General features: G+C 42.5%; 2 protein-coding genes across 7 annotated transcripts in view; both read right to left on the bottom strand.

Annotated features, from left to right (window-relative positions):
- Positions 1–1,324, bottom strand: part of LOC144060296 (poly(rC)-binding protein 3) — a 33,535-nt gene extending 32,211 nt beyond the window's left edge. For 3 of the 4 annotated variants that reach the window (XM_077579692.1, XM_077579690.1, XM_077579687.1), the window contains exon 1: positions 1,035–1,323. The gene's annotated coding sequence lies outside the window, so the exon portion shown is untranslated. Of the gene's footprint in view, positions 1–1,034 lie in introns of all 4 variants that reach the window. The other variant, XM_077579691.1, reaches the window with a different exon arrangement.
- Positions 1,325–9,556: 8,232 nt separating this feature from the next.
- Positions 9,557–27,339, bottom strand: part of col18a1a (collagen type XVIII alpha 1 chain a) — a 61,369-nt gene continuing 43,586 nt past the window's right edge. For 2 of the 3 annotated variants that reach the window (XM_077580596.1, XM_077580594.1), the window contains 38 exons: positions 26,281–26,352; positions 22,219–22,297; positions 21,688–21,815; positions 21,475–21,501; positions 21,151–21,348; positions 21,022–21,048; positions 20,884–20,946; positions 20,740–20,817; positions 20,608–20,658; positions 20,170–20,301; positions 19,613–19,675; positions 19,409–19,453; positions 19,107–19,238; positions 18,695–18,766; positions 18,429–18,455; positions 18,145–18,243; positions 17,420–17,455; positions 17,161–17,250; positions 17,039–17,071; positions 16,887–16,922; positions 16,522–16,581; positions 16,373–16,450; positions 16,261–16,296; positions 16,069–16,122; positions 15,921–15,986; positions 15,708–15,773; positions 15,592–15,622; positions 14,316–14,360; positions 14,203–14,237; positions 13,965–14,093; positions 13,715–13,874; positions 13,558–13,622; positions 12,816–12,944; positions 12,671–12,703; positions 12,271–12,591; positions 11,989–12,186; positions 10,797–10,912; positions 9,557–10,723 (listed from right to left, as the gene is read on the bottom strand). In XM_077580596.1, the coding sequence (XP_077436722.1) occupies positions 10,510–10,723; positions 10,797–10,912; positions 11,989–12,186; positions 12,271–12,591; positions 12,671–12,703; positions 12,816–12,944; positions 13,558–13,622; positions 13,715–13,874; positions 13,965–14,093; positions 14,203–14,237; positions 14,316–14,360; positions 15,592–15,622; positions 15,708–15,773; positions 15,921–15,986; positions 16,069–16,122; positions 16,261–16,296; positions 16,373–16,450; positions 16,522–16,581; positions 16,887–16,922; positions 17,039–17,071; positions 17,161–17,250; positions 17,420–17,455; positions 18,145–18,243; positions 18,429–18,455; positions 18,695–18,766; positions 19,107–19,238; positions 19,409–19,453; positions 19,613–19,675; positions 20,170–20,301; positions 20,608–20,658; positions 20,740–20,817; positions 20,884–20,946; positions 21,022–21,048; positions 21,151–21,348; positions 21,475–21,501; positions 21,688–21,815; positions 22,219–22,297; positions 26,281–26,352 (3,324 nt within the window). In that variant the 3' untranslated portion in view covers positions 9,557–10,509. The remainder of the gene's footprint in view (positions 10,724–10,796; positions 10,913–11,988; positions 12,187–12,270; positions 12,592–12,670; positions 12,704–12,815; positions 12,945–13,557; positions 13,623–13,714; positions 13,875–13,964; positions 14,094–14,202; positions 14,238–14,315; positions 14,361–15,591; positions 15,623–15,707; positions 15,774–15,920; positions 15,987–16,068; positions 16,123–16,260; positions 16,297–16,372; positions 16,451–16,521; positions 16,582–16,886; positions 16,923–17,038; positions 17,072–17,160; positions 17,251–17,419; positions 17,456–18,144; positions 18,244–18,428; positions 18,456–18,694; positions 18,767–19,106; positions 19,239–19,408; positions 19,454–19,612; positions 19,676–20,169; positions 20,302–20,607; positions 20,659–20,739; positions 20,818–20,883; positions 20,947–21,021; positions 21,049–21,150; positions 21,349–21,474; positions 21,502–21,687; positions 21,816–22,218; positions 22,298–26,280; positions 26,353–27,339) is intronic. The other variant, XM_077580595.1, reaches the window with a different exon arrangement.

The following is a 27,339-nucleotide window of genomic DNA, read 5'->3' on the forward strand; positions in this document are numbered from 1 at the left end:
GGTCTTGATATGCAAAAGTCTTGGTCTTTTCTCAGTCTGAAGTCTCCACCTGCAAAAGTCCTGGTCTTGTCTCAGTCCTGATAATGTCTTGGTCTCGGTTGGTGTGGTCTAGACTTCCACACGACACCGATGTGAATGGATGCGGCTTCTATCTCTTGACGGAAATATTCCCAAAGGACATTTCCACAGATGCTGTTTTTGTCCCAAAATTGGGAGGATGACTACTAAATTAAAAACCCTTCCCCCAACTTGTTGACATGTGGCGAGGTCCAAATGCTAGATAGAAAGCCGTTTAAACTCTATTGATGTCTCAACCACTTTAGCCGAATCTGTCTGGCCGTCCCGCACATACACACACTGCACTCCACTCCACATTTCCTGTTAAAGTACAGGATGTGCGGATGGAGGACTAAGCAGTTTTCCCCTCTGCTATTGCCAGGAATGCTTTATGGGCCGTGCCGAGTTCTCTTCCCGTGATTCAATCAAGCAGGTCAATGTCTTGTAAAGTCATTAGACTTGCTGCAATGTCATGCCTTCTCCAGTCAGTGGACGCTCTTCTGTCCCGAGACCGGCATTTGGGGAGGAAGTGACCTGTGCTTGGGGGGTGGGTGAAGCATGTGGGGGCCTGGCCTGTCAGCATCTATAAATAGCCTTCAGCAACTACCTCTGAAGCATAACAAATCAATTAGAGGTGATTTTTCTTGGTTTTCTTTGTCCACCTGCGTTCCAGGATTGCAATCAAAGACTTGTAAACTGATTTGCCTGAGGGGCGACCGGATTGCTTGACATGGAGGAGATAAGATGCAAAGTAGAGATAGGAGTGACGAAAGAAGGCTTTCATGGTTAGAACTGAGTTCCTGTTTTGGAAGGCGACGCAAGTGCTGGAGGCAGAACTTGAAACGTGCGCGCAAGAACCAAGCGGAGGCCACACAGCAAAGACAACCGGGCCAGCCATCTTAAGTCATCCAGTTTTTCAGATTGAAGCATTTAAAAAGAGTTGCAGAATTAAAAAAAAAAAAAAACTAGGATCTTACCTTGTCTAAAGTGGCAGTTTGTGGGACAGAAGTGAGGAGAGTCAAAGGGTCCTGGGGCGGTCTGGGTGGTAGGAGGAGGAGGGGGGGGGTTGCTGGTCCTGCCTCAAAGCGGGTCCAAGAGAAGGGGAAGAAGGATGGAGTGACAAGGAGCAGGGAGATGGAAGGGGAGAAGAAGTGCTAGTTGCTTCTCTTTCCTTTTCTCTCTCTCTCTCTCTCTCTCTCGCTCTTTATCGCCAGGCTCGGAGTCGCTCACATCACAGGCGCAGAAAAGATTCTTTACATTTACACACGCTGCCACAGGGGGAGGATGGGGCGAGCTCCCCCTCCCACTCACCCCCAGGCAGCCAATGGGAGCGGGCAGAGAGGTGTCCCCCGTAGCCAATGAGAGTGAGCGCAGCCGGCGCCTTGCCCCGGCCACTAAGCGCAATAGCTCATATGCGGTTGGAAGAACGCAAATATGGACGGGGTCAGGAACCGTTCCTTTTCTGAAGGGCAGAGCAAGCGTGGAAAATCGTGGACAATCATTTAGAATGAGAGTTCCAAAACTAGGGCCATGGGGGGGGTCTGCAGAGAACAGCTCGCAGTCCACAAAGGTCATTTTCAATAATTGACTGTCGTATTATTTGATTGTATATTTTTTTTTTAAAGTGCAAATAAACATAATAAACCAACTCCCTACCTTAGCTTTCTACGGAAGTGTGGAGTAAACCTTTTGTACTGGCCTCTACATTTAAACGTATTTACAAGTACGTTGGAAAGCAAGTACATTCAAACGTACTTCAAAATAAGTTTGAACATACTTACAAATACGTTTAACCGTAGGCCTACTAGCAAATACGTACTTTTAGGCTAAATGCTAAAAACCTTAGCATTCTTTTTTCCTCATAATGGCATGGGGTATTAACTTACTCATACCAGAGTAAAAAAAAAAAAAGTTATTTATTTAGGCCTACATTATGCCAATACTTTTGAAAATTAAGTAAATAAAAAAAAAACATTTGTCAATATTGTCATTTATTATTATGTTTTTTCCCTCCATAATGCCATTAGGTATATGTGCATACGCAAGCCAATACCCGGGGCAATATGGGAATTTTTTTTTAGTTTTTAGCATTTAGCCTTCAAGTATGTTTAAACGTACTTGCAAATACATTTCAACATATGTGTCAGTCAGAATTTGTTTACTCAACACTAATTGTCAGTTCCACGCATCCATATCTTTGACCTTGACAAGATTTTTTTTCACCCAAAACACCAGTTTCTGACTAAAAAGCAGAGAACCTTTTTTTGTGTGTGAAAAACATTCAAATAAACAATCTTAGTGCTGCACATACACTGTTTATACTAGACATATGCATGTACATTCGTCTGACTTGTATAGACATTATAAGTACACAGCAACAAAATTCAGTTACAACGCATCCAAGAGACATAAAAAACAATGACCAACAGAGGGAGACAGAACAGAGAAGCCTAAAGGGTCACCAAAACAGCGCCCTGATTTTCTGATATCAAAAAGGAAAAAGATAAGAAAGATCTTTTAGTCATTCCAGTGTTTTATAACCCTTAATTTTGATTTAACACATACCATACAGTTTCTACATCGGTAGTAAGCGGTTGGATTGTATTTGCATTTTTGTGCTAACGACAACATACTGTGCTAATTCGGATGATGCAGATAGATGGAGTTTTTTTCTGGCCTCCACATCCCAACAAGACATCAAGGAGGTAGCAGAGTGACGTTTTGGGCTGGAATAATGGGGAGTGAGACGGTAGGCCACTTTTTAAAGCGCCTGAAGGTGTCAAAATGACCTCCATTTGAAACGCAGTGTATGATCACAGCAAGGCTCCAAAACATATGCAGGGGGAAAAGGGCTCCATTCAACACATTATGTTTTTAACCATGCTGACAATTTTCTTCATGTCATTGTAGCTTGCGTGTGTGAACCAAGGAGACGTCTTATTTTATTCCTCCCTCGTTGGATCAATGGTAACGGTAAGAGGCCAGCTTGGTGAAGGATCAATAGTGAGCTGTCAGGTCGAGGAACGAATCGCATATCAGGACTCAAGTCCTCTTTGCCTCGTGCAAGTAAAGAAACAGGATTAGATACAAACCAAAACAGCATTTGTCCCTCAATATCGCATGAAATTAAGGGATTTTTTAATTCTTTGCATTTCTACGTCTTCATTGTTAACTCTTTGACTGCCAAAAACGTTAAATAACGTTTAGTAAAATCCTATGGAGGAGTGCCAAAGACGTTAAAAAACGTTTGTTTCAAAACAGAGGTGAAACTAACCATTTTCTATTGTTGATTACTGAAAAACGGAATAAGGTAGAAACAAACTTTTTTTCTGATGAAAGATGAGAGTCCAATCTTTCATTTGGTAGTATGTGTGTTTCCATAGTCCAAACACATAATTTTCTGTGGACTTTGAAAGATCAGTCAAAATGCTTAAATCGGCTGGCACCCACGGCATCCCTTTTCTGAAAACGTCTGGCAGTCAAAGAGTTAAACGGACACAAGGCGGCTGCCGATAGTACTGATCCTGTATCTGCCTGACACCGATACCTGGCATTGGTACTCGCCCATCCCTACAAAAAACTAGCAGTGACAGTGAGACAGTAAGAAAATAAAATAAAAGTCTTGACGCGTAACCCAAATATAAACGCGGACAAAAAAAAAGTAGATGGACGGCGCTCAACAGGGAACACACTTTGAAAAGGAAAGTGAACGGAATTAAAGGACTACACTAGAAAGCACTTGAAAAACTCAAAAAGGTAAAAATTATCAAAGTACATACGAAGCCATAAAGGAAAAAATTACGATAAACTAAGACAAATAGCGCAAAGAAGATGTGAAGTAAATCAATGAGAGAACCTGAAAAGTACCCACGTACAAAAGTAAAAGAAAAAAAGAAGCAGAATCTTTTCATTTGACGATATGCAAACAAAATGGACATTCCCAACTATGAACAATTGAGATTCCAAACGTCAGGATTCAAACCAATAACCTCTGGACTGAGGCCGTCATTGCCGCATTTGCTACATGCTGCCCTGTTTGTTCCGTTTTCCATGCAGATGTGATCTTGAGACCGAATGTCTTGTTGGCTTTCTGCTCCGTCAGTGTTGACACCCTAAGCAGCTTATCGTTAGCCCCATTCTTTCTTTCATTTCTCGGAATACTTTCGCAAACGACGGCATGTGATCGGCGGCGGGTGGTTTTTCTCAAACAGCCACAGAGTACAGCAGCTACACGACAGAATGGGAATATGTGCTGGTATGTTCTTTGGTAGCATTGAACTGCCGAGAAGAATGTGCGTTGCCTTTAATTCAACTTTTGTAAACAGCAAAAATAGGAAACAGGACGGGAGACTTAGAAACAAGTCACACAACATGAGACAGCAACAACAATGAAGCCACACAAACAAAAGCAGGGAACTAAATACAAGAAAATTGACGAGACAACGAGGCACACCTGGACAGGGAGGGAGCTGATTGGATGACGCAAGGGACGAGGCTTAACGAGAACAGGCTGAAGATGAAACCCAAACGAGCAGGCAAGACCTGAAAGTGGGACAAAACGTGAAATAAAACTAAATCGATTTAAAAAATAATCAACAAAAATACAAATCGCGTCTTAGTCTTAGAAATGTTATATTCGCTGCAGTCGATTAAAATGAAATCTGGAAGAAAAAAAACATTGTTCAGATAATAATGATCATACCTCAATTGAAGTCTAACATTTGCCACTTTCGAAAGCGACGGTTGCTTCCAACAAAGCTTGTGTTATTCTCACTTGAGGTCTTTCAGTTGAAGAGCCGACACAAGAAATGAACCGCGCATTGAACGTGTTGATTGTGCGAGAACAAAGAACGCTGGAAAGGTTCCAAACTAATTAGTAGTCGATGCTACGTAGCTATTAAGACCAACAGAAGCAGTAAATGCTCTTGCCAGGGACTCCACAAGCTTTTTAGGTCGTGCGGCTTCAATATAGTCTTCTTCGATTTAAATCACTTTTGCATTAATTCCACATTTTCCTTTCTTGAAAGATTCTTTATCAAAGATCATATTATTGTATTAACGCGGGATAATTCAAATAAAGATCAACATAAAAATGTACCTTTTTCACTATTCCGTATTAAAAACGACGGTACGTTTGCCTGGTTAAAGCCCCATTGAATGATTTGTCGGTGGCCTCGCCTTTAGCGAAGGGACGTCCGTGTTGTCCGACAAAGCAACGCCTCTGAAAATGGCAACGTAGCGGAAGGGTCAGAGCATTTCAAAGGTTCTCTGTCATTTCCACCGGCGTAGTTTTACGGCGCGAGGACGATTCGAGAAGTGCCATCTGCGTGTGAGCGCAAGAGCAAGAGTCATAAAAAATTCATCAGGAGATGGAAGCAGACGTCACATCCAATATGTTGCCAGCTGCAATGATGAGCGCGGTTAGTGAGCTGTGGAAGGTTAAGGAGGCGCTTCCGGATTAGGCATCGTGCCGATCACAATTGACTTTCATTTACAGTCCGGTAAGGAATAGCAACCAGTCAGTTGAGTAGCCGCGGCAATTAACAAAGGGCTCCCAACGCTTTCTTTCGCTGCGACATAAAATTGAGCCCCAAAAATTCACAGCCTCCACAAATTGTGAGCGAGTGAATTTGTAACCGGTAAATGCTCACCGTGCATACCACCACCCACACTTCTTTTACATTTCCTGCCAAAAACGAAGAGATATCATTTGTTGCAAATAAAACTCGCCAAATTCATCGCATTTGATTAAAGTTAACAGAAAATATCGCACGTCATTGCTTCACCTTTTTGATTCTCTCTTTTCTACCATGTTGCGTCGTCATGTATTATCGAACTATAGCACATTGTACAGTTCATTCCATATTGGTACATGTGTTGTTTCCTCAACGTTAAGAAACAACATGTTTGATCTTATCTTACAGCATTTATTCATTTCCAGTTAAAAAGCTTAACATTGGGTTTAATGGAATTATTAAAACCTTTAGTCAAATAAGCTACATTAACTGTGTATTATATACTTTTATTTACACAGGGATATTTCTTTTCAATTTTTTGTCACCTTTATATATATATATAATGATGGCATGATCGATCAGATGAAGTGCTCCTGGTCTCCCTTTACATTTCTGGTAATATCTCCTCTCCATAACACTTTGCTCATCAAATATTTAAAGACAGGAGAGAGAGAGGCAAAAAAAAAAAAAAAAAAAAAAAGCGGGCTTAAATGCCACAAGATCACGTGTGGATTTAACGAGTGTGTGAGTGTTACTTGTTAGCTATCTAAATGTCAGGGAAATATGAACTGCTGGCAGACTTGAAACAATCCCGACGTTGTCTCAACACACATCGGTCGATTTGGAGGTCACTGAGAAGGTCATTCGCTAACCGTTGTTAATCAAAAGGTCACAATTATGCACTCAAAGTTGTTTCTGTTTTAAAGGAGAGACACCTTGTCCCTTTTTTCCAGTATTCAAACGAATCCCATGGTGTTAAATTACTTAAATTATAGCGAATTTGGCACTTCTTATTTTTTTTTGTCCTGCTGAAGTTAGCCTGTTTTGCGGGGGCGGCTGTTTCTCGTGTATGCAATTGCAGACTCGAGCTTCATACAACATGCGGTAGAGGAAAGTATGGCTCCATCTTTGGTGTGTAGTCTAAGAAAGCAATGAAGCACGCATAACATAGATTGTATATTTTCCCGCGTGGATGCAGCACTTCATCCGCTATATTTCTATTTATTTAAAAGTGGAATGATGATTGGAGATACAGTGGGGGGCAGGGAATGGCAATCTGTGTATAAGTGAAAAAAAATAAGAAACCCCCAAAAAAGTATCACAAACCAAACAAAATGGCTTCCGGAGAAATGTTTTTCTTTTTAGTTTTGGGGTGACAGCGAGCGCTGACAAGCTGGTCTTTTGCCGTCCTCCCCTGTTGTAATTAACTCCCCCGATATCTGCTCGTCACCTCGTGCTATCGAGGCTGTTTTTTTCCCCTCTACTTAGTTATTACTTAGCAGCCACTAAATATAGCTTCCCCCCCCCCCCCCCCCCGGGCTGCCGGCATGATAACGCTTCCTACAAAAGCCAGATGTGGGCGATTATTACACGCCAGCCTCCGGGGCCGCTCTCTCACCTCAGCCAGTTAAGAAGATGTAAAAGGATAACACGCCACTCATTGAGTCGCCGCATTTGCTGAAGATTTACTGAAGCAAGAACGTTACGGAATTGGACAGAAGCCGCCATGCTGGTCATTTCCTAACACATCGCTGTGACACTGAGACCCCGACTCAATTATTATAAGCCATGATGGTGCCTTCGTCAGGCTGCTCGGGATGTTTGACTGGCACGTTGAATCAAAATCAAAATGGGAATAGGCGCATATTTGCCGATTTATTTTCGGACATGCTGGGCTGTCACTTCTGCTTGATGTGAAAATCGGCCTTCAGTTGCCGGGAGGTAATCAGAGCTGCATTATTGGCTGCGCCGATTGCTAACAGCATTAGCGTCTGCTAAGCGGCAAATGCTCGATTGATTGGTAAAGGCGTTGTTACGGCAATGAGATCCTTACTCACCATTTGGTAGAACGTCTTGGCTTTGAGAGTATTTCATCGTACGTAAATGACAATCACTGTTTGAAATGGCAATAGGTAACAAACTTGCCTATTTGATCTATTCGTTCATTTATTTTTTTATTTACCCTGCCACGACGTAAAAGGGCTGAAATGGGGGGGAAAGTATTTTGCAACCCTGAGACTTTGAAAAATGGATCACAAGTTAGTAATGATGCTGTGGTATTTTTATGTATTTATTTTATTTTATTTTGGGTTGACACTAGAGATATAATACTTTCCACTGGTTATTTTTCGGTACGGTATTTATAGGTGGTAGACCTAATTGACATCGACCCATGGATTTAGTTTGATGGCAAATCCAATAAGGTCCCGAGGAGGAAACGAGGCTCACATGACAGGCAGCTTGAAATCGGATCCAGCAGCGTCGCAAAATTGTGTGCAATGAACGCGGCAAGCAGCCTCCAAATGATCGTTTCATTTTTTTATTTTCAGTCCACATCAGCCGGCAAAGCCAAAAAGAAGCTTGACCGTTTCAGATTGTCAACCTGACTGACATCGACTTCAAATTGGGGCAAATTTTGAAATTAAGAAGCCTGAAAATCAAGTCTGCTTGAAACCAAAATGGCAGACTTCCTGTTCAGTATTGCGACGGGGTCACTTGAATGTCTTCAAAATTGTGCGTAAAAATGGAACTCAACTTTTACCAAACGCAAAATTTGTCAGAACGAGACTTGATAGAACATTTGTTCTCGGTGCGTGGTCAACGCCGGTAAGCGTTTCCTGCCGTTGATTTCTAGAAATCGTTTGGATGCGTTTGGCTTCCAACCCAAAGCGAATGACAGTCCAGTAATCAGCGGAATGTGCGCCACGTGGAGCGCCGTCCACGATATTCAAGTATCCAGCAAATGAGGCCAACTCTGAATAATTCAAATTAATCTTCTTAATCAAATATGATCATGGAACTCCTACTAACTTTAAAGTGGAGATTTAAAGGGATTTTGTAGGCATTGGCCAATGACGAGTGACCTCATTCAGTTGGCTTTTAATATCCACTTCACTTTAAGACCTTCAGCCTTGCCATGAATATCAATGGAGACATTTTCAGGCAAATTGAGGAGTGCTGTGCCGCTGTCTTCGCGAGTTAAAGCGCGTATTCGTTATTTTCTCGGAATTTGCTTACCATAGAGCCAGCGCATTAAAATTGGGTCGTACCAAGTTGCAACTGTCACTTAACGGTTCTAATGCTACATGGATGCTATGAACACGGGTTTCAAATTTGGGTTTCAGCCCTGCTTTGCTATTCATACGAGGGTTAGGGGTTCAAATCTGGGCTCGAAGCCAAGGGTTGGCTTTCAAAAGAGACTTTACTCAATTTCGTTCACTCCAGGGATGTTCGGTCTTGCTTATGTTTTGTCCAAATTTATTTGATGCTTTAACCCTTGATTGAACCCATAATTAAAGAAAAAGTCAAGTTTGGCCACCGTCGTCCCGACCTCAAAACCGTTGAGAAACTTTTTTTTTTTTTTTAAATAATATTCCGTCTTAGAATAGAACATTTCAGTCACTGCCAATTATGTACATTATTTTCACATCATAGCATAACAACATGGCTGATGAGTCCGTCCTGATTGGCCGTTAGCTAGCAAATGCACGAGATACTCTGTAAGCAAAGCACGACTTCTCGGTTTCAAAGAGGGCTGCATTTGAGTGTCAAAATGCCAGGGCCATTTAAAAACGTTTTTTTTGCCAGTCCAGCCCTGGTCCGTACCCTTCCATGTACGTCAATTGAATGCATGAGAGTACGTTAGGTGCTAGTTTAACGAAACCCTAGTGACAAAGATTGTTTTTCACACACACCCAAAAAACAAATTGCTTTCGAATAACTTCCCAAACGTGTGCTGAAAAATATCGCGTGAGATCAAATCGTTACTGTGGCGTTTGAAAAGACATTTATTCAGTGCCTTTAGATCAGTACAGCTCGATGCGTTAGGATGAAAAGAAAGAAGGAAAACCACAGGTTCAGTCAAGCATCAGGTGCGCTAAAGTCGGGTTATAACAAAATAGTAAAAAAAAAAAAAAAATCCTTTATACAAAATCTCAACACAGATTCGAGTCAATCACTTCCCGTACGCTCGCAGTTTAAAAAAAAAATCATTTAGGTGGTTAAATGTCATTGAAGAAAAATGGTCCTCGGTGTCATTTTTGTCCATGGAATGAATACATGTGGCGTCAAATAAAAATGCTGCATCGGAAAAAGAACTTGGAGCAGCGTTTGACATTTTTACAACAAGTTATATAAAAAGGAAGCGGTCCGTTGTGGTGCGTTATTGTAACGGGAAGCCGGCTTGGTGTGATTCGATGGAAAAAGCCCCTTTGAAAAAAAAGTCAATATAAATGGGAGCATTTGGGCAAGCTGTATTTTCATTCAACTCATTTGTTTGTCCTTATATAACTTCATTTAAAAATAAATATTTTCTTTAATTTTAAAATAGTCTTTGCTGTACCCAAAAAGTAACCCACAACTACAAAATAAAATTGGAAATGATCAATACATAAAAAAAAAACAACAACATATAACAGGATTGATATAACATTTTAGAAGGTCAAAATCAATAACAACAAAAATGACAATGCAAGTAACACCAAAAAATGGATACAATTTGTGAACATATTTACTGTTTTTTTTTTTTCTTTTTTAACACTCGTTCAACCCTTAGAAGAATGCGTGCCCCTGAAAAGAAACTCCGTCCAACCCAATCTCTTTGGCGTTCATGGAGGGAAGAAGTACGCCACGTAAAGCCCCTCTGCCAGTTCATTGGACGCCAAAAACATTACGTGGAAATTCAAACGCTGGGTAAAACCAAACGTGGACGTGGTCCTTATTTGTGTGAGTTTGCCGTGGACGCGTTCTCGATGCACAGCACGACGTGCGAGTTGGAGCAACTGCGCGAGTGCTGCTGCAGGAGGTGGCCGCTCTGCACGGAGGACGCCAGCCCCGTCACCGCCTGCTCGCCCGCCCGCCACGTCTCGCAGTAGTGGTCCGTTTGCCGCTGGCCTTTGTCGCTCGAGCCGTGCCAGACCATTTTGAGGGGCCTGATCAAGCGCAGGCCACACCGTGAGTACGCGCAGAAATGAATGCAGCACATTGGAAAGAAGAAAAACTCACCATGCGCTGTCCCTGAGGATGTCCCTGCCGTCGAATGAGTAAACTGGCACGCCGCTTCTCATTTTGCCGGCATTGTCGCCAAAGATGGCTTCCCAATTGTCAAAGAGCACTTGATCCTGCATGGGAGAAAATAAGAGTGATTTTGATCCTTTTTGGCTGACAGAAGTTTTTGTGGTTCTGCGTTCTAAAAATGTTTTTTTTGTTGAACCAAATTGAAATTGAACACTTTAAGTGGTACCACACGATTGAATTAAGTTAGTCCGAAGTGAATATATTAAGTTTAAGTACTTACGAGCTCATTAAACGTAATACTTTGGATTGAAGTCTCTTTGGATTCATTTATTTCAGGTGAATATATTAAGTTTAATGAATTCATTCATCATTCAGAAAAGCGCTATATAAATCCGATGCATTATTATTATTACTTTGGACTAACTTAATTCAATCATGTGTTACCACTTGAAGCGATTTTTAAAAATTGGTCTGCAATTTCATTTGTATTAATTCTTTTTTTTAAGAGTGTGGTAGTCCCACTGTCAAATGGTGTTCCACAGGGTTCAATTCTGGGGCTTCTGCTGTTTTCTTTGTATCTGGGTTTCATCTTAAGAAGACATGGTATTGTCAGATAGGGCTGCGCAATTAATCGAAGTTCAATTCGAATTTCAATTATTACACTCCACAATTACAAAATCAGCATAATCAGCAAAAAGATTATTACTAATTTTGAATTGTTTGAGTCATTTACATTTATACATTTGCACCTTTTTAAAATTTTAAAATAACTATTTTAATAAATTTGGTTTCATCCATAAGGATCTTGAATAATTATAGTGTTTCAAATTTGTCTTAATATTTTTTTTTTTTTTACAACACTCCAAATTGTCCACAGGTGCGGATGGCTGCTCGTCTCTGTGTGCCCTGCGATTGGCTGGCAACCACTTCGGGGTGTACCCCGCCTACTGCCTGAAGCCAACTGGGATAGGCTCCAGCACCCCCCGGCACACGGCTGCTCAATAAATATTTGATAATATTCGTTTTCTGTCATCAATCAATTCACTAATCCATCACTCGAACCAAAAACACACAAGAGCCTGTTATTCACATACACACTGCACACACACAGAAGTCTGTGATGTCTTAGACGTTATCTATGAAAGTGTGCAGAAGTGATGGGAAAAGTGCAGCGTCTCACCTTGAGGTTGACAATGGGCAAGGTGTCCCTGTCCGACCTGCGGACAATGGTGTAAAGGTCTTGGAGCTTGGAGGACAGGAACGCTCTGAAGGTCCCCTTCAGGCCCACAGCACGGGCCTGCTGGAAACACAAGAAGTCCGCCCCCCGGATTCCTCGCATGTTGCCAGTTTGCGGCGCGTTCAGGGCGATGAGATGGAGCTAATGAAGCAGAAAGCGAAAGTCAAGGACCTCCGAGGTGAAATGAAACAAACGTTGGCTTTCTGGTTGCTCAACAGCACCGACCCCTGATCCCGATCCGTCCACGTGGACCGCAGGTTGCTGCAGAGGCGGGCTCGGTCGTCGCGGGGGAGTGACGGCATATCTGTTGTCAGACTGTCCCGCCGCCAGTCTGCCGTCCGTCTGACCCGAGTGCCTCTGGTCTGGGAATCTGGGCTCGTACCGCGTAGGGTATCGGGGGTCCACGGGCGGGCGCGACGGCGGCTCAACGGGTCGCACGCCGGAAACGCTGTGAGAGTAGTGGCCGGCGCCGTTGTTCTGGGACTGGTCGTGGGACTGCGGGTACAAGATGACGGGCGGAGGCTGAACCTCTGCCACCTCGTTTTCCTTGAAAGAAGAAAGGCAAGAAGCCATCCGTGAAGATCAAGTGAAATTTGAAGCGTGCAACTTCTAGCATCAGACTCACCAAATCTCGGAAGAAGGGGTTGTAATCTCCCAGCTGTGGAAAAAAACAAACATATTCTTGATCCTAACCTTTCAGGCAATTTGCGGAATTTGTTTTAAGAAATGTTTTTTTGAACAGGACTGGAGATGCAGCAAAAGAACCGTACCATGACTTGTCGCAGACCATCGCGGACTCGCAAATACAGGTCGGCTTTGTCGATGACGTAGATGAGGCTTCCTTCTGCCTGCCGTCTGGCAGTTGCAAGCATCGTGTCGTAGGACCTGAGAACTGTAACCTGTGCACAGCGAACAAAGCGGTCCAAAGTTGGTACGACGCGACTCGGTGCTCACAACCGGTCCTCAGGGGCAACCATCCTGCAAGACTTAGATGATTCTTTCTTTCCTCTGACACACCTGATTCAAATGATCAGGCTCCTGCAGAGCAATTAGTTGAGTTTTGGCGAGAATTTGGCGCTATAATGTCAACCTTGAGGATATGCTCTAAAAACATGGGTCAAAAATGGACCGTTCCTCTACTTGGGTCAACTTGACCCAACTTTGAGTCAAGAAATGGGTCTTTTAGTGTAAAACAATTCATAAATATTGGTCAGGTCCTTTACTTGAGTCAAATTGGGTCATTTTGTAACCCAGATAGTTGGGTCAAATTGACCCGTAAAGTGGATCGGCCCTTTTTTTTTTAAATCCATAATTGGGTTACTTTTGACCCAACTGTTTTAGAGTGTAACAGCTAAAGAATGCCAACAATTTCCAACATGGTCTAAAATATGCTGGATAGTGGCTCTTAAGGACCGGATGTGGACACCCCTATGGTATGTTATGGAATGAGCCGTTTTGTCAGACTTAGAAGACAGCTGTGCATTTAAAAAAAAAATTTTTTTTTAAACTTACGCCAGAGGAGTGTCCAGGACTTCCAGGTGGACCAGGAGGACCGGGAGGTCCTGGTACATTGGCTGCTTCAAATTGAAACATATGCGTATTTCCGGCTATTACTTTCACGTGTATGTTTCGTTTAGATGTATTGAGGCACAGGAAGTAAACGACTCACTTTGACTGGGCCAAAAGGCGCCAGGCAGCGAGGGAGACGAAGCCGGTCCTGGTGGTCCAGGTTGTCCCGGAGGACCTGGGCGGCCATCGTAAGCGATCCCTGTTGGACCAGGTGGGCCCTGAGGTCCTGGGGGACCCGTTATAGAATCTCCTTTTGGACCCTAATGTAAAGAACACACATGACGTAAACATTTGAGAACTATCCAGCGGTTTATGTTTTGATGTTGTTGATGTTTTATTGCCAAACTCACTGGTAAGCCCGGTTTGCCAGGAGGCCCTTGAGGGCCCAGAGGTCCCCCAAAACGAGGGTCATAATATCCACCAGGTTCACCTTTTTCTCCTTTCACTCCCGGGTCTCCGTGCTCTCCCTTGAGGTCTTTCTGTTAAAAAAAAAAAAAAAGAGGAAAAAAAGCCTTTAGCATTGTCGTGAAGTTGCAAATTGAGGCAAATCGATGGCTCAATTGCAGAATTTGGATTTTGTGCGCTCACCTTGAATGCGTGAATATCAAAATTGGAGACCGTTCCTGCAAGTAAAAATGCATTTTTGTAAAGACTCAGCAGCAGTCGTCAAGAATGTTGCAATGTGAAAATCAAGGATTTACCGGGGACGCCTGGAAGGCCGCGGTCTCCCTTTTCTCCTTTAATTGCTGCAGTAAAAGATGACATAGGCAGCGGAACATGAGACGATCTTCCACAGGTAACCGACTTTGGCATTGCTAGTTCACGTTGTGACGTATTTGCTGTTTTATCGGCCCATTTCTCAAATCTAAGTAAGACTTGACGGATTAATCTTGCGACGATGGAGACTTTTTTTTTTTTCCCTCTCAGGCGGAGTTACGTGGAAGAAGCTGAAATGAGGAAGGTTTTTGTCTCCAGAAACTTTAAAGCCTTCTTTAATCTTACTCCTTTGACAGGATCATTTACTTCTTTCTAATGAGAGAAAATGCAAATTTTCAACTTCCATCATATTATACCTTGGTAGGCCGGCTTCAATGTTACAATGATTTTGCAGACATTTAGCAAATATTATCGGGATAGGAATTATTGTCCTGGTCGATTATTGCCTTTTTTTTCTCTTTCTTTTTTAACGAATCTGAAGGCCAATAAAGCTGCTCTCTCACTGAGCGGCGATTGTTTGCGAGCAGAATTTTGGAAGTGCGTCAGTGTTAATGTTGCAAAAGGTTGCTAAGATGTTGGGAAAAATGTAGCAAAATGTTTTTGAACATGTTCAAACCATTTTTCAGTCTGGCAAGATCTTTAAAAAAAAAAATACAAACCCTAATGAAAACCAAAAAAGTCTCGAGTTAGCATCTTAGGAGAACGATTCAAAACCAAGTTGACCTCAGGGAAATTTGTATTTATGTAAATGTTCACTTAAAAAAGATACTGTTGACATTGGGAACTCCCTGCACTTTTTGTTTTTTGAAGAAAAAAATTAAGAAATTAAAACAAAAAAAAGTGTTATGTTATGTTGAAATTTTGCAAAACTTTATTGATTGAAGACAAATTTAGGGATATATTTACTTGCGTAGGTTTTAATGTAGCTTAACACGTGGATTACAATTTCTGTTTGAATTGAATTGAAAGCTGTCTATTCGCTATAAAAAAAGTTGTTTTACCAAACGTGCTTTAAAGCATTTCAACCAAGTTAAGTTTTTTTTTTCCAAATTTGATGCTAATATTTTCTCTTTTACTGCAAATGAATATCGGCTTAAAATATTAGTTATCAACCTCCTTGACGGCCCTGAAAAAAAAATCCGTCTATCACTAAACTTTTGTTACTGGTTTGTCATCACAGTCCAGCTAAATGGCTGAAAAAGTCGATACTGGACCTCATGTCAAGTCAGCTGACACCCGTGTCTGGTAAATGGTTCATACCTGGATAGTTCCTGGCGGTTCCATCATAGTGCTGTTAACGAAATGCAACACAAGATTGACTTTCGACAGCCCTGCTAGTCAGCTGCTTCTTATCTTCAAATGGTTTGCTAACTCACGCTGAAGCGATCGAAGGGTCCCGCAGGTCCTGGTGGTCCTGGTGGGCCCGGTGGGCCAGGAACCCCCTGATGAAAAAAAATGGCACTGATACATTATGTGTAAAAACTTCTGGCCAAATCAAAGAACAACTAAAAAATATACTTTTTTTTTTTTTTTTTTTAACAAATAATATGTAGTGAAGGAATGAATGAAAACTTCCGGCGTTATCTTACTGGGTATCCAAAACCAGAGGCTGACTCTCCTTTCTCTCCCTTGTATCCATTGACACCAGGCCGACCCTAACGGAAGGGACATTTCCTTTGATGTCTGCAATTCTGGGCTCGGCTGCGCACAAACCAGCCAACGGTGCCGTTTACTCACAGGTCTTCCAGGCATTCCGAATTCACCCTTCATTCCTTGAGGTCCATATGTTCCCTACAAGGGAAAAAAAAAATGATCCATAGGAACGACCAATTGCTGCATTATGAAACAAACCTTTGACATTTTGGAAACGACTACTGTTGATATTTGAGCACTAATATAACTTCAAATTTGAAGAAAAGAAATGCTTACAGGTGGTCCCACAGGTCCAGCAGGGCCTCGATCTCCCTAAACGCACGGCAAAAACGTCAGAGGCGCAAAACAAAAATGTTCTCGAGACAAATACCGCCGGTCAAATTCTCACTTTAAAACCAGTCAGCCCCGACGAAAAGAGTGGACCCCCATCAGGGCCTACCATTAGACCCGGCTCGCCTTTCTCGCCCTGCAGAAAAGAAACGCTGCTAGCTCCACAAACCAAAGGTGACGCGAGGCTAAACACGGCGTTGAGCGTACCTTGATGCCATACCCAGGAGGGCCGGTGTCGCCGGCATCGCCCTTCGGACCCATAGGACCCTAACGCAGACCACAACATGACAATTACAAACTGCCTTATTGTCATTGCACCACAGGGTGCAACAAAATGGAACAAAAAAACAAGCCGCTCAAGAAACAAAGATTACAGATTGGGCGTCCGCCAGCTCGCCTTTGACAGCGCCTTGTTTACGCAGAGACAGACGGGCAGGAAGAAGGGGGGAAAAACAACAACAAACCCAGACTTATAAGGGGAGCACAGTATGAAAATGGAAACAAAAACCTCAGCAAACAGGCATACATTATTACACCAAACAAACAAAGATAGACTATTAGAAGGGACTTACAGGGAATCCTGCTCTGCCCGGCACACCAGATCCTCCCTTTACAAAAAAACAACAACATTCGATTAGGTGAGCTCCAACCTGGACTGGTCATCAGCCAATCTTTTAACACCTAAAGACAAACAAGCATTCACATTCATCGTTTGAATACGCACCTGAGGCCCAACTCTGCCAACCACACCGTCAAACTGTAACAGCATCAAAAGGATAGAAGTAAGAAAAGGATGCAAATTTACTGTCTATTTGCCAGCAACACAATTTGGGCAATTTTCTTTACATTGTCTGACGGTTGGTAGACGATTTGCCCGGGTGGTCCGGGTGGGCCTGGCGGCCCGGTTACTCCGGTTCCATCTCGTCCTGGTTCACCCTTAAAGAAAGTGTGCATGTGAAATCACTCATTCATTCATTCAAGCCAAGCAATATAACGACACGTCACTCACTGGAAGAATACAAAGACAACATACATGATATATTTATGAGTAGCAAAAAAAAAACTAAATCAAGATGAATAAATCATATTTTGAAATGATATTCACCCTGTCTCCTCTTTCACCTCTGTCACCTTTTGCTCCCTGTAACATTCAAGAATGAGACAGATGTCAAAAAGCAATTCAAGCTCAAAGCCAAAAGGTAAGTAAAGCTGCAGTGTTAGCACACATTGCATTATCTTACTGTTAGCTTCTGGGTTAGGGTTAGGGTTTAACCGGGTTAACCCTAACCCTAACCCTAACCCTAACCCTAACCAGGGTAACCCTAACCCTAACCCTAACCCTAACCCTGTAATTGGATGTTCTTCGCTGTTTTTTTTTACAAAATGGGCTTTGCATTGGAGTCCATTTTCTTACTACATTTCGACGGCACGGTGGCGTTCTCGTGTGTTCATCGGTTCATGTGGCGCCCTCAGAACGCAATGAGGACCGCATCCTCTTTGTGTGTGAACGTGATAGCCAGTATGCGTGACGTCCAATTACAGTTGGGGATATTTGTGTCTAATAATACAAACTCTGTAGTGACCCAAAGCCGTTTGGACATTTGCGCTAAATTTAGACTGTAATCCTGCGTTATGTGTCGTCTTCTTTTTATCCTTCCTGGCTGACTTTCTCGTCATTGTTAACGCTTGAAAGCACAACATGAAGGCAGTCGTGGGATCCCACTGAAATGAGAGAATCCGATTCATCGGTGCAATCGTTCTTCAGAGTTTGTCATAAATAGGAGGCCATTTAACATTGGAACAAAAGTGTTATGACGTGTTTGGAAAGACCTGAACTCCCGGGAAGCCGTCCAATCCCGCTTGTCCGTCTCTTCCTTCCGGGCCCTCGCTGCCCTTCTGACCTGCGAGGCCGGGCAACCCCGGTTTACCCTGCGGAGATGAAAGCATTCAAGTTCAAATGTGCTATTACTGTGACGCTGCACGTTGACAGAATCTGAACGAAGCAATACAAAGGGTTGAATGTTTTGCTTCTATTAATGCGCTTAATTCTGTCTTACCACAATTACAGTATGAATGTGAATAATATATATTTTTAAATGCTAATGTTTACTTACTGGTAGTCCAGGCAGGCCGGGTGGACCCTAAGAGCACACATTTGATTTAGTTACAAACTTTTTAAAACATCTCACTTAAAATGATTTACATTCTACCATGAAATCGGGCGGGCAATTTTGTTTGACTTTCAAGTGGGTCAGCTTGAACCGCAATATAACAGAAGAGCTGAGCAGCATGTTTGGATGTTGTTTTGACAATCAGTCAGCTATTCCTCACAAATTCTCATACTTAACACTTTTGGGAATGAATTACAATTTTGACTAACCTGTCTTCCTTCAGGTCCTCTGACGCCAGGAAGCCCGTTTGAGAAAATGCCACCGGATCCCTCCATGTCATCCTTCAAACAACAAAAAAATCATTTTTTTAATGCTTCATGAAAAACTCTATTTCCAACAATGGGTATCTGCAGGTATTTTTTTTGTCCACTTGGGGTCGCCATGCTCACATTCTGCTTTTTATGCTTAGTGCGACGTTGATGTGATGAAATGTGTACCTGCCTTTAAAAGGCGAGCCTGGCCTGTTGAGTGGCATGTAATACGGATGGGCGGCGTTAGCGTTAGCAACTTTGTGTGCGGCGTGCCGGTGTCAGGCGAGACCGCCGGCAGCTCGGCGATATACAACATTTTGATCTCAAGCAATTAGATGTGGTCATCCAAAACCAATAAGCGCTAACTTACAAATCCAACACGGTATCTTGGTCCAGGAGGCCCGGGAGGCCCAGGTTGCCCGGCCGGTCCCATTGGTCCGGGTAAACCGGCCAGTCCGGACTCGCCTGTTGGGCCAGACAAACCAGGCTCTCCTGGAGCTCCCTGTTGGATGGACAAAAGAAAACTTCAAATCAAACCAAAGAAATGTGGAATTAGCTAGGGGAGAAAATATAGCTGAAAAAAAAGAAAAAAGGGGGCGGGGGTTATAACGAAAACATCCTTTGCTGTTGATGTGATCTTATATGAAAAAAATGTGACTGAAATTGAATGACCTTCTGTCCAGCTGGTCCTGGTTGACCGAGCACACCAGAGTCGCCCTAGAAAAAGCAAAATAGAGCAAATCATTTGAACATAATTACTTCCTAGGGCTCCGGATAGCACCACCGACTGCCTACCATCAGTTCAAAACATGCAAACACAACAAGGCGAAAATGTGGTCATGTACTCATCATCGATGTCGAAATGAAGGAAATTACCCGTTCTCCTTTCGGGCCTGCGATTCCCGGATGTCCATCGATACCTGGCAACCCGGACAAGCCCTGCAGGCCACAAGTTCAAGTCATGGGTGGATCGTCACAACCACGAAGAAAGTTGAGATAGAAATAAATGCTAGTTTTGATGTCACAGATACAGCGCGACCTTGACTGCGGACTAAGAATTGTTCTGTGTCCACAATTTGTTTCTAAAATCACAAGAAGAGTTTAACAAGTGACTAGGAAAGATGCAGTAATATCCGTTGTTATAACAAAGTGACGTTGATGCTATTTGGTGACCTGTGTATGGCGTTTCTCATTATGGGTTAGCATTAAGCTAGCAAAGGCAAAGTCATGTGTTTTTTTTTTAAATGCAAAACAAGTGGCAAAAGCTTGAAGCCTCTTTTTTGAAGACCGCCACAATCTATTGCCCGTATCACAAATTTTGGCTCACAAACCAAACCAAAAAAACTGTCCTAGCAACAGTCGGGTCAAGCGCAAGTCACGGTCCGACTGTATTGCAGAAACTCATGTTTGCCAATCAATGAATTGGCACTTACGGGTTGACCGGGCGCCCCGTCTTGTCCCGGTGGTCCGACTGCTCCTGAATTTGATGCCGAGTTTGGTGCAGCAAGACCAGAAACCCCAGGTAGACCGGGTGGGCCTGGTGGGCCGGGTGGACCTGGAAGTCCCTAAGACAAAAAAGAAACACCAAATATTATATCACTGCCATACAAATGAAGACTGACAGAAAAAACTCGATTTTTTTCACCATGATCCAATTTGGACGTTATAATTCGTCGACCGGAATCCAACCGTTTTTCTGCCACCGACAAATAAATTTGTCAAGTACGTGAACTTTTGTCAAAACTTTTTTGGGGGGGTGAAATCAACCCATGTCCTACTGCTACTACTGTAGAACTCTGCTTTGAAAATGGCTGGCAGTCAACAAACTTTGTATAATCCTTGATGTATTTTGTGGTTATGGCCGCACTCACCCGAACTGATTCCAGATCAGGGAATCCTGAGCCCTCCATGTCCACAAAAGTCTGAAACGCATCCATCGTAAACGGTTACATCCCATCAATCGGCACTTCCACGACTCGGCATGTAACTCGCTATCCACTCACGGTTCTGCTTCCTAGTCCTGGCGGCCCTGGAGGACCTGGTGGCCCCCTGGGGCCAGGCTGACCATCGCCACGGTCTCCCTGTATGAATCACTCCCATTAGCTTAACATCTTACAGTCAAGAAATTCTTTATCTGTTCATCTGACCTTCTCTCCTCTCAGTCCAGGATCTCCAGGGGTCCCCGGGAAGCCCCGAGGTCCATCAGCACCCTACATTTTACGTTGAAATCCAGTCAGTCTAATGTAATGCAAAATGGATGACACAATTTATTGAAAGCAACTCACCCTTTTTCCATCTTCACCAGGATCGCCCTGTGGAATTACACCAAATAGGTCGACATTATGATAACACACCTGATAAACTGAACATTAACGAGGATATATTATAAACAATTCAATAGGCAGCCCACTAACTGGTTCTCCGTCCTCTCCCGGTGGTCCCTGGGCACCAGAGGCCCCTGCTGGTCCGGGTGGTCCTCGAGCACCAGGAACACAGGAAGCATCTGAACCTTCTTTGCACACTGAGACCTCAGACGCCAGACCCGGAGCTCCGGGGGGCCCCGGGGGGCCAGGTTCTCCCTTCTTTCCTTGGTAACCAAAACCGGCATTGCCCTAGAAAAAAAAAAAAAAAAGATAAACAGTTGTTGCGGTTAGGACAGGAACAGCTGAGAAGCATTTAGTAGCCCGCTAGGCAGATGAGAAAAAAAAATGTAACGGTCGTCTGGAGATTCAACTCACCTTTGCTCCCTTTTCTCCAGATTCTCCCTGAAAATATGAAGAACAAAAGAGCATTGTCGTGCATGCTTGTTCTTCGTCTTAAAGTCGCTACAAAGTAATCAATACATAACCAGTACGGCAGATTTCAATGTACAATCTAGCCTGAAAAAATGAAAATAAATTTCAACAGGGCCTTCACACGCCTCAAATAAATAATGACTGACGGATCCACACCTTCCCCCCACGCGCTCCCCCCTGTGAGCCCCCTGCAGTGCTGTAACCGGCATCTCCTTTTGGCCCCGCTACACCTCGATCCCCTTTCTCTCCTCGTTCTCCTTTCTCTCCTTTGGTCCCAATTGATCCTGCAAGGGAAAACAACATTGGACAACGCAAACATTCGCACACAAAAATACAGCAGAAAACACCATAAAATGACTTCTTACAGATGTTAAGGCTAAGGGAAGTCAAATCATCTGTGAGATATTCGTTTTCAGCAGTAATTGGAATAATAGTTGGTGGTGTAAACAATTAATATAGTCAATTTTAGGGGGTCAATTGTGGCAGGGCTCGCTCCTTATCCCTGCAAAAGTTTGGAGTCACTGTTTTAAAATCCTCGACATGCTGCAATAAACCTCATGTCCACTAGATGGAGTGATAGGCCAGCAGGAAAGTCAGGCATGTCTTCTGCTGTGTGTGTGCGTGTGTGTGTGTGTGTGTGTGTGTTTGTGTGTGTGTGTGTGTGTGTGTGTGCACGTGCGTCTTCACCTGTGTGTCTCGCAGCCAACGTCTCCTCTTGCCTGGCGACAGGTGGTTGCTGAATAGGCCTCAAAGATGGCGGCGCCGTCTGGTGGTCAAATTAAAACATGACCAGGCCGTCAATCAATCAATCAATCAATCAATCGATGATTATTTTTAACGGCCGTGAACATTCCATAGTGCGGCTCGACAGTCTTCATTGGTTTCCTGATACAGTTTGGCAGGCCATGAGAAAATGCACCTGTTACATCGAAACCAAAACAATAACAATATGCTGACTCAGCTCGAATATGTCCAGGCCATTTTACCAAAGCCAAACACACACAATGCAACAGGAAGCAGACTTTAAATGCACAGGACAGAACTGACAAGCAACAGGAGAAACTGATGACTCATTGCAGCTCCCTTGTGTTCAAATGGAGAACGGAAGAAATTAGGGAACCCCCCCCCCCCCCCCCCCCATCCCCCGCCTCCACCCAACCCACACACACACACACTGCCAAAATTAAAAATTAATTAATTAATTAAAGTGAAAATAAAAGTGGATATAAAAAATACAATTCAAAAATTAAAATGGCAACTGCGGAATCCAACCCAAGACATGCTCAAGACCGCTCCCTCATTTGAATAACATTGACCGGACAGCGCGTCTGCCGCGTGAAATAAATAAATGTGAGAGCAGAGAGTGTTTATTTATTGATTGATATTTAATTCTATTTATATAGTTATTTTTATATTTATTTCGACATTTCTTTTTATTTTTGGGATCTTGTTTTGTATTTTTGTATTTATTATATATATATATATTTTTTTTTTTTGGGGGGGGGGGGGGGGGTGTAGCTTTGATCCTCCATACGAAATATGTCTGGTTTGATGGAATCATCACGTGACACGACACCACTGACATGTGAGGAGGACAACGTCAAGGAAGTCGTGCGCAGCAACTCATCCTGCATGACAAAATGGAAAGTTTCACTCAACTCAACTCTCGACTTTTGCATTTGTCCTGACATGTTTGAGTTGTACACATTGGATGAGAACAAACATTACGTGGAAAAAAATTGCTAGGCAGGCATTTGGTAGCAGATGTTGTCTCTGCTGATAATGATGCTAATAAACACCAATTGGACGGAGGGGAAACCCGCCTGCAGATGCACAATCATTAATGTCCAGACATGCACGGCAAACCCCGCCCACTAGGTCTGCTGAGCAGGTTTTCAACGTGGGGTTGCCGGAGCCCCAAAGGTCCAAAAGGAGTATACAGAGTGGTTAATCTTCAATTAGTTTTGGGCTTGTGAGGGGGTCCCTGAAAAGGGGTTTTCAGTGTAAGTGGTCCCTGGACCCAAAAGGTTTTGATAACCCCAGTACTACAGTAGAGTTCAGTTCCCTGTTTATGGTTGATTGAAAAACCAGCCCTCATGTCAAACTCATGAGCGAGATTGACGTCTGTTTTGTTTGTTTTGTGCGGGGGCGAGTTGTTACTTATCTTTCCAAGGTGGGAAGACATGAGTGGGCGTTAGTGGAATCTGTGTGGCAATGTGAACGGGACATAAAGCAGGGCAGAGAGAAGAGCAGGCGACTTGGCAGAATGATGGCGGCTAGTACAAAATAGCGAGAGAATACTAGCCCAAAAAAAAAAATCCATTTGGAGTCCCACAGGGCTCTATTCGGAGACAACTTTAATTCCTTATTTATATGAATTACTTGTCAGCAGCCACTTCCTTGTTTCCTCTAAGTTTTTAACGTATTTTTTTTCTCCAATGTGAATTCCCTTGCACTCATGGCCAAAGCAAATCCTGACATACTGTAACCTCATTGCGCTTACATCCAAAACTAAACGATACTCTCAATTTAGCACTGGTCTATCCAGAAGTCTAAAACGTTTCCTTGGAGTTTTCATTAACAAGAGTTTAAGTTGGAAGAGAGGAGCAAAGAAGTAGAAGAAGAACATATGAACGCCTTATGAATGGACAAAGACTGAACGAAGACAGGGAACTAAATACAAGCAAACTGACGAGACAACAAGATGCACATGGACACGACAGTGGCTGGAGGAAGCTGATTGGCTAATACATAGAAAAGAGCTGACGGGAACAGCTGACAACGAAAACCTAACGAGCAAGACAAGCCATGAAAAAAAAACACGGATAATATTGCAAAACATGAAACAAAGCGAAATGTAATCAAAACAATGTCAACAAAAACAAAGATCATGTCATCGAGAGTGTGAGCCCAAAAAAAAAAAAAAATTATGTTATGGATTTTATAAGGCTAATTTCAGTTTTGGGCTGTTTAAATAAATAATATATATATATATATATATATATATATATATATATATATATATATATATATATATATATATATATATATATAAAAGCAATTAATCATAAGCACAAATCAAAAAACACAAACACAAAATATGAAAAACAAAACAAAAAACACGAGCACAAAAAGGTAAGCACGCAGAAAAGAAAGGGAAAAAAAGGAAACAATACACTAGTGTATGTAGTGGTTAAGCCTGGAACCCCCCACCCCCCCCCCCCCCCCCCCCCGACCCTTTGCATTTGGTATGTTCCATCTCCCTCACTCCCTGCGCGAGCAGACCGCTCTCTTTTGGAGCGTGCTGTCAATCAAACAATTAACTTGTAAGTGGCTCGTTAAACTCTAAGACAAGCCCTCACCCAAAAAAAAAGAGGGCACTCACTGAACATGCATGCTTTAGCGCCATGGCATAAGTTTGAACACAACAAAACACAACAAATCACGATTGGCAGCGCGAACACGTGTGGGTGGGGGCAAGGTGAGAGGAGGGGATGGAGAACTCGCCACCAACAAGATGACTTTTCCGGGATCCGGGTGGCGGAGTGGTAACGTCACTTGCCTACGAAGCATATCTGCGCGGGTTCGCTTCCCCGCCTGGCAATTCCGTGCTCTCATGTAAGGTAGGCTAAGGTAAGTCTATCTTGTCTCTCGGGAAGGTCTCTCAAACTTTGGACCTTGGTCCACACACAAAGGTGCACACTGAAGTGCAAAACGCAAAAACGTGAACACACCTGCAAACTGAACAATGCAACCCAAATGAAACGCAACAAAAACACAAATGAAACACATCAAAACCACAAATGAAACACAACAAAAACTAAAATCAAAAACACAAATGAAACTCAACAAAAAATCAAAATCAAAAACACAAATGAAACACAACAGCACAAAAAACAAAAATGAAACACATCAAAAACAAAAATGAAACACAACAAAAACTAAAATCAAAAACACAAATAAAACACATCAAAAACACAAATGAAACTCAACAAAAAATCAAAAACACAAATGAAACACAACAGCAAAAAAAACAAAAATGAAACACAACAAAAACTAAAATGAAAAACACAAAAACACAAATGAAATACAACAGCAAAAAAAACTAAACAATAAAAAATAAAATCACAAAAACTAAAATGAAACAACAAAAAATCAAAAATTAAACAAAAAAAGGTGTCACATTCACAAATAAAAAATGAAAACAACAAAAATAGAATCGCAAACACAAAATATGATTTTTTTATTCTTTTGTGCAAAAAAAACACAATGATGAAACACAACAACATTTCGCTAACGGAAGTGCTGTTTACGTGGGGGGGGGACATTCCTCGGATCGCCCCCTGCCACTCCCCTCACGTAAACACTTCCGTTAGCGAAATGTTGCTGTGTTTCATCATTTGTTAATGTGTTTCGGGGTTTTGTGTTTTGTTTTTTGATTTGTGTTTGCGATTAAATTTTGTTTTTGTGATTTTTTTTTTTTTTTTTTTGCTGTTGTGTTTCATTTGTGTTTTTTATTTGGGTTGCGTTTTTTGGTTTGCAGATGTGTTCATGCTTTTGTTTTTGCGTTTTGCACTTCAGGGCCACCGTACCAAAGAGCGTAAGTACATCATTCTGCAGTACACTTGACAGCATTTACGGTTTCATGACAAATGATGAATCTATCGCTACTTCATCGGCAAATCTCGGGCCAATATCGGCCAATAAAATTAAAAGTATTTTTGCTACAAGAAAATGGTTCCTCCTTACCGTCCATGTGTGTTTTTCTACAGCTGGTTTGGATGGTCTGCTTTCCACATCGCCACTTCCCTCTCCTGAGGTCTGAGGAAGAACAAGCGTACTCAACATTTATCTCTTTTAAATATGTATTTTAGGAAATCTGCAAGTTCAAGAAATGCACTAAATGTTCATTTGTCCTCAAAAACTGACCACCACTTTGATCAATCCAAATTGTATGAGTGCATTTGTACACAATCATCCCAAAAATATTTTGTTACTCATGTCCATTTGCTGAAAGAAACATGATTTAATGTAAGTCGTCATTCCAAGAAACTCACGTTCTATCCAATTTTCCATCCCTTTGTTATGCAAAATCATAACATTATTTCAAATTGTAAGTGAAATCACGATCAGTGGCCGATTGTTCAGAGCACCACTACTATATTCTTAAACTGGATTTTTTTTTTATTCTGGCTTCATTTTAGCTCATTTAGTATTTTGATGTTGTGCTTGTTAAAAAAAAAAATATTCTTTGCAAATATAGTGAGATTTTTTTCGCATATATACAAAAAAAAAAGAGTTGCATCAACTGAACTGTATTGCAATATGTCAATTTATTTATGTATTTATTTTATGGTTAAATCCATGAATATTTTCTCTTTTTCAAAGTATGAAATGTGTCAGGGGCTTGTTAAACAGACGCAGACAGGATTGGCCCGCCACTTATTTGCTTCCATGCGAGCTAGCATTTGTTCCACAACGCTAATAAGGAAATTGCAATCGTGAGCTGCCAACTGCTTAAAATATGTCTGCTGCAGCGACGCGCTCGCTCGTCCACGACCGGAGAGAGTTTTGGACGTCACATTATGTGGAACGCGTGGCTTCTGCTGGAAAACAGCTGCGAGCGAGTGAGGTGATGAATTTGCAATGAAAGGCACATCCTGTAATCAGCAGCCTGACATTTCCACTCGGAATGTCATCCCCCGCACACGCGTCGGATGCAAACAACGCGTGAAGCTCACTTGACGGCAACTGGGACAGTCGTGTTTTTAGTGGCCTGTGCCGGTTAAACAGCTGTAGGGGACGGGG

Source organism: Vanacampus margaritifer, chromosome 11 (genome assembly GCF_051991255.1).
Source record: "Vanacampus margaritifer isolate UIUO_Vmar chromosome 11, RoL_Vmar_1.0, whole genome shotgun sequence".
NCBI lineage: Eukaryota > Metazoa > Chordata > Actinopteri > Syngnathiformes > Syngnathidae > Vanacampus > Vanacampus margaritifer.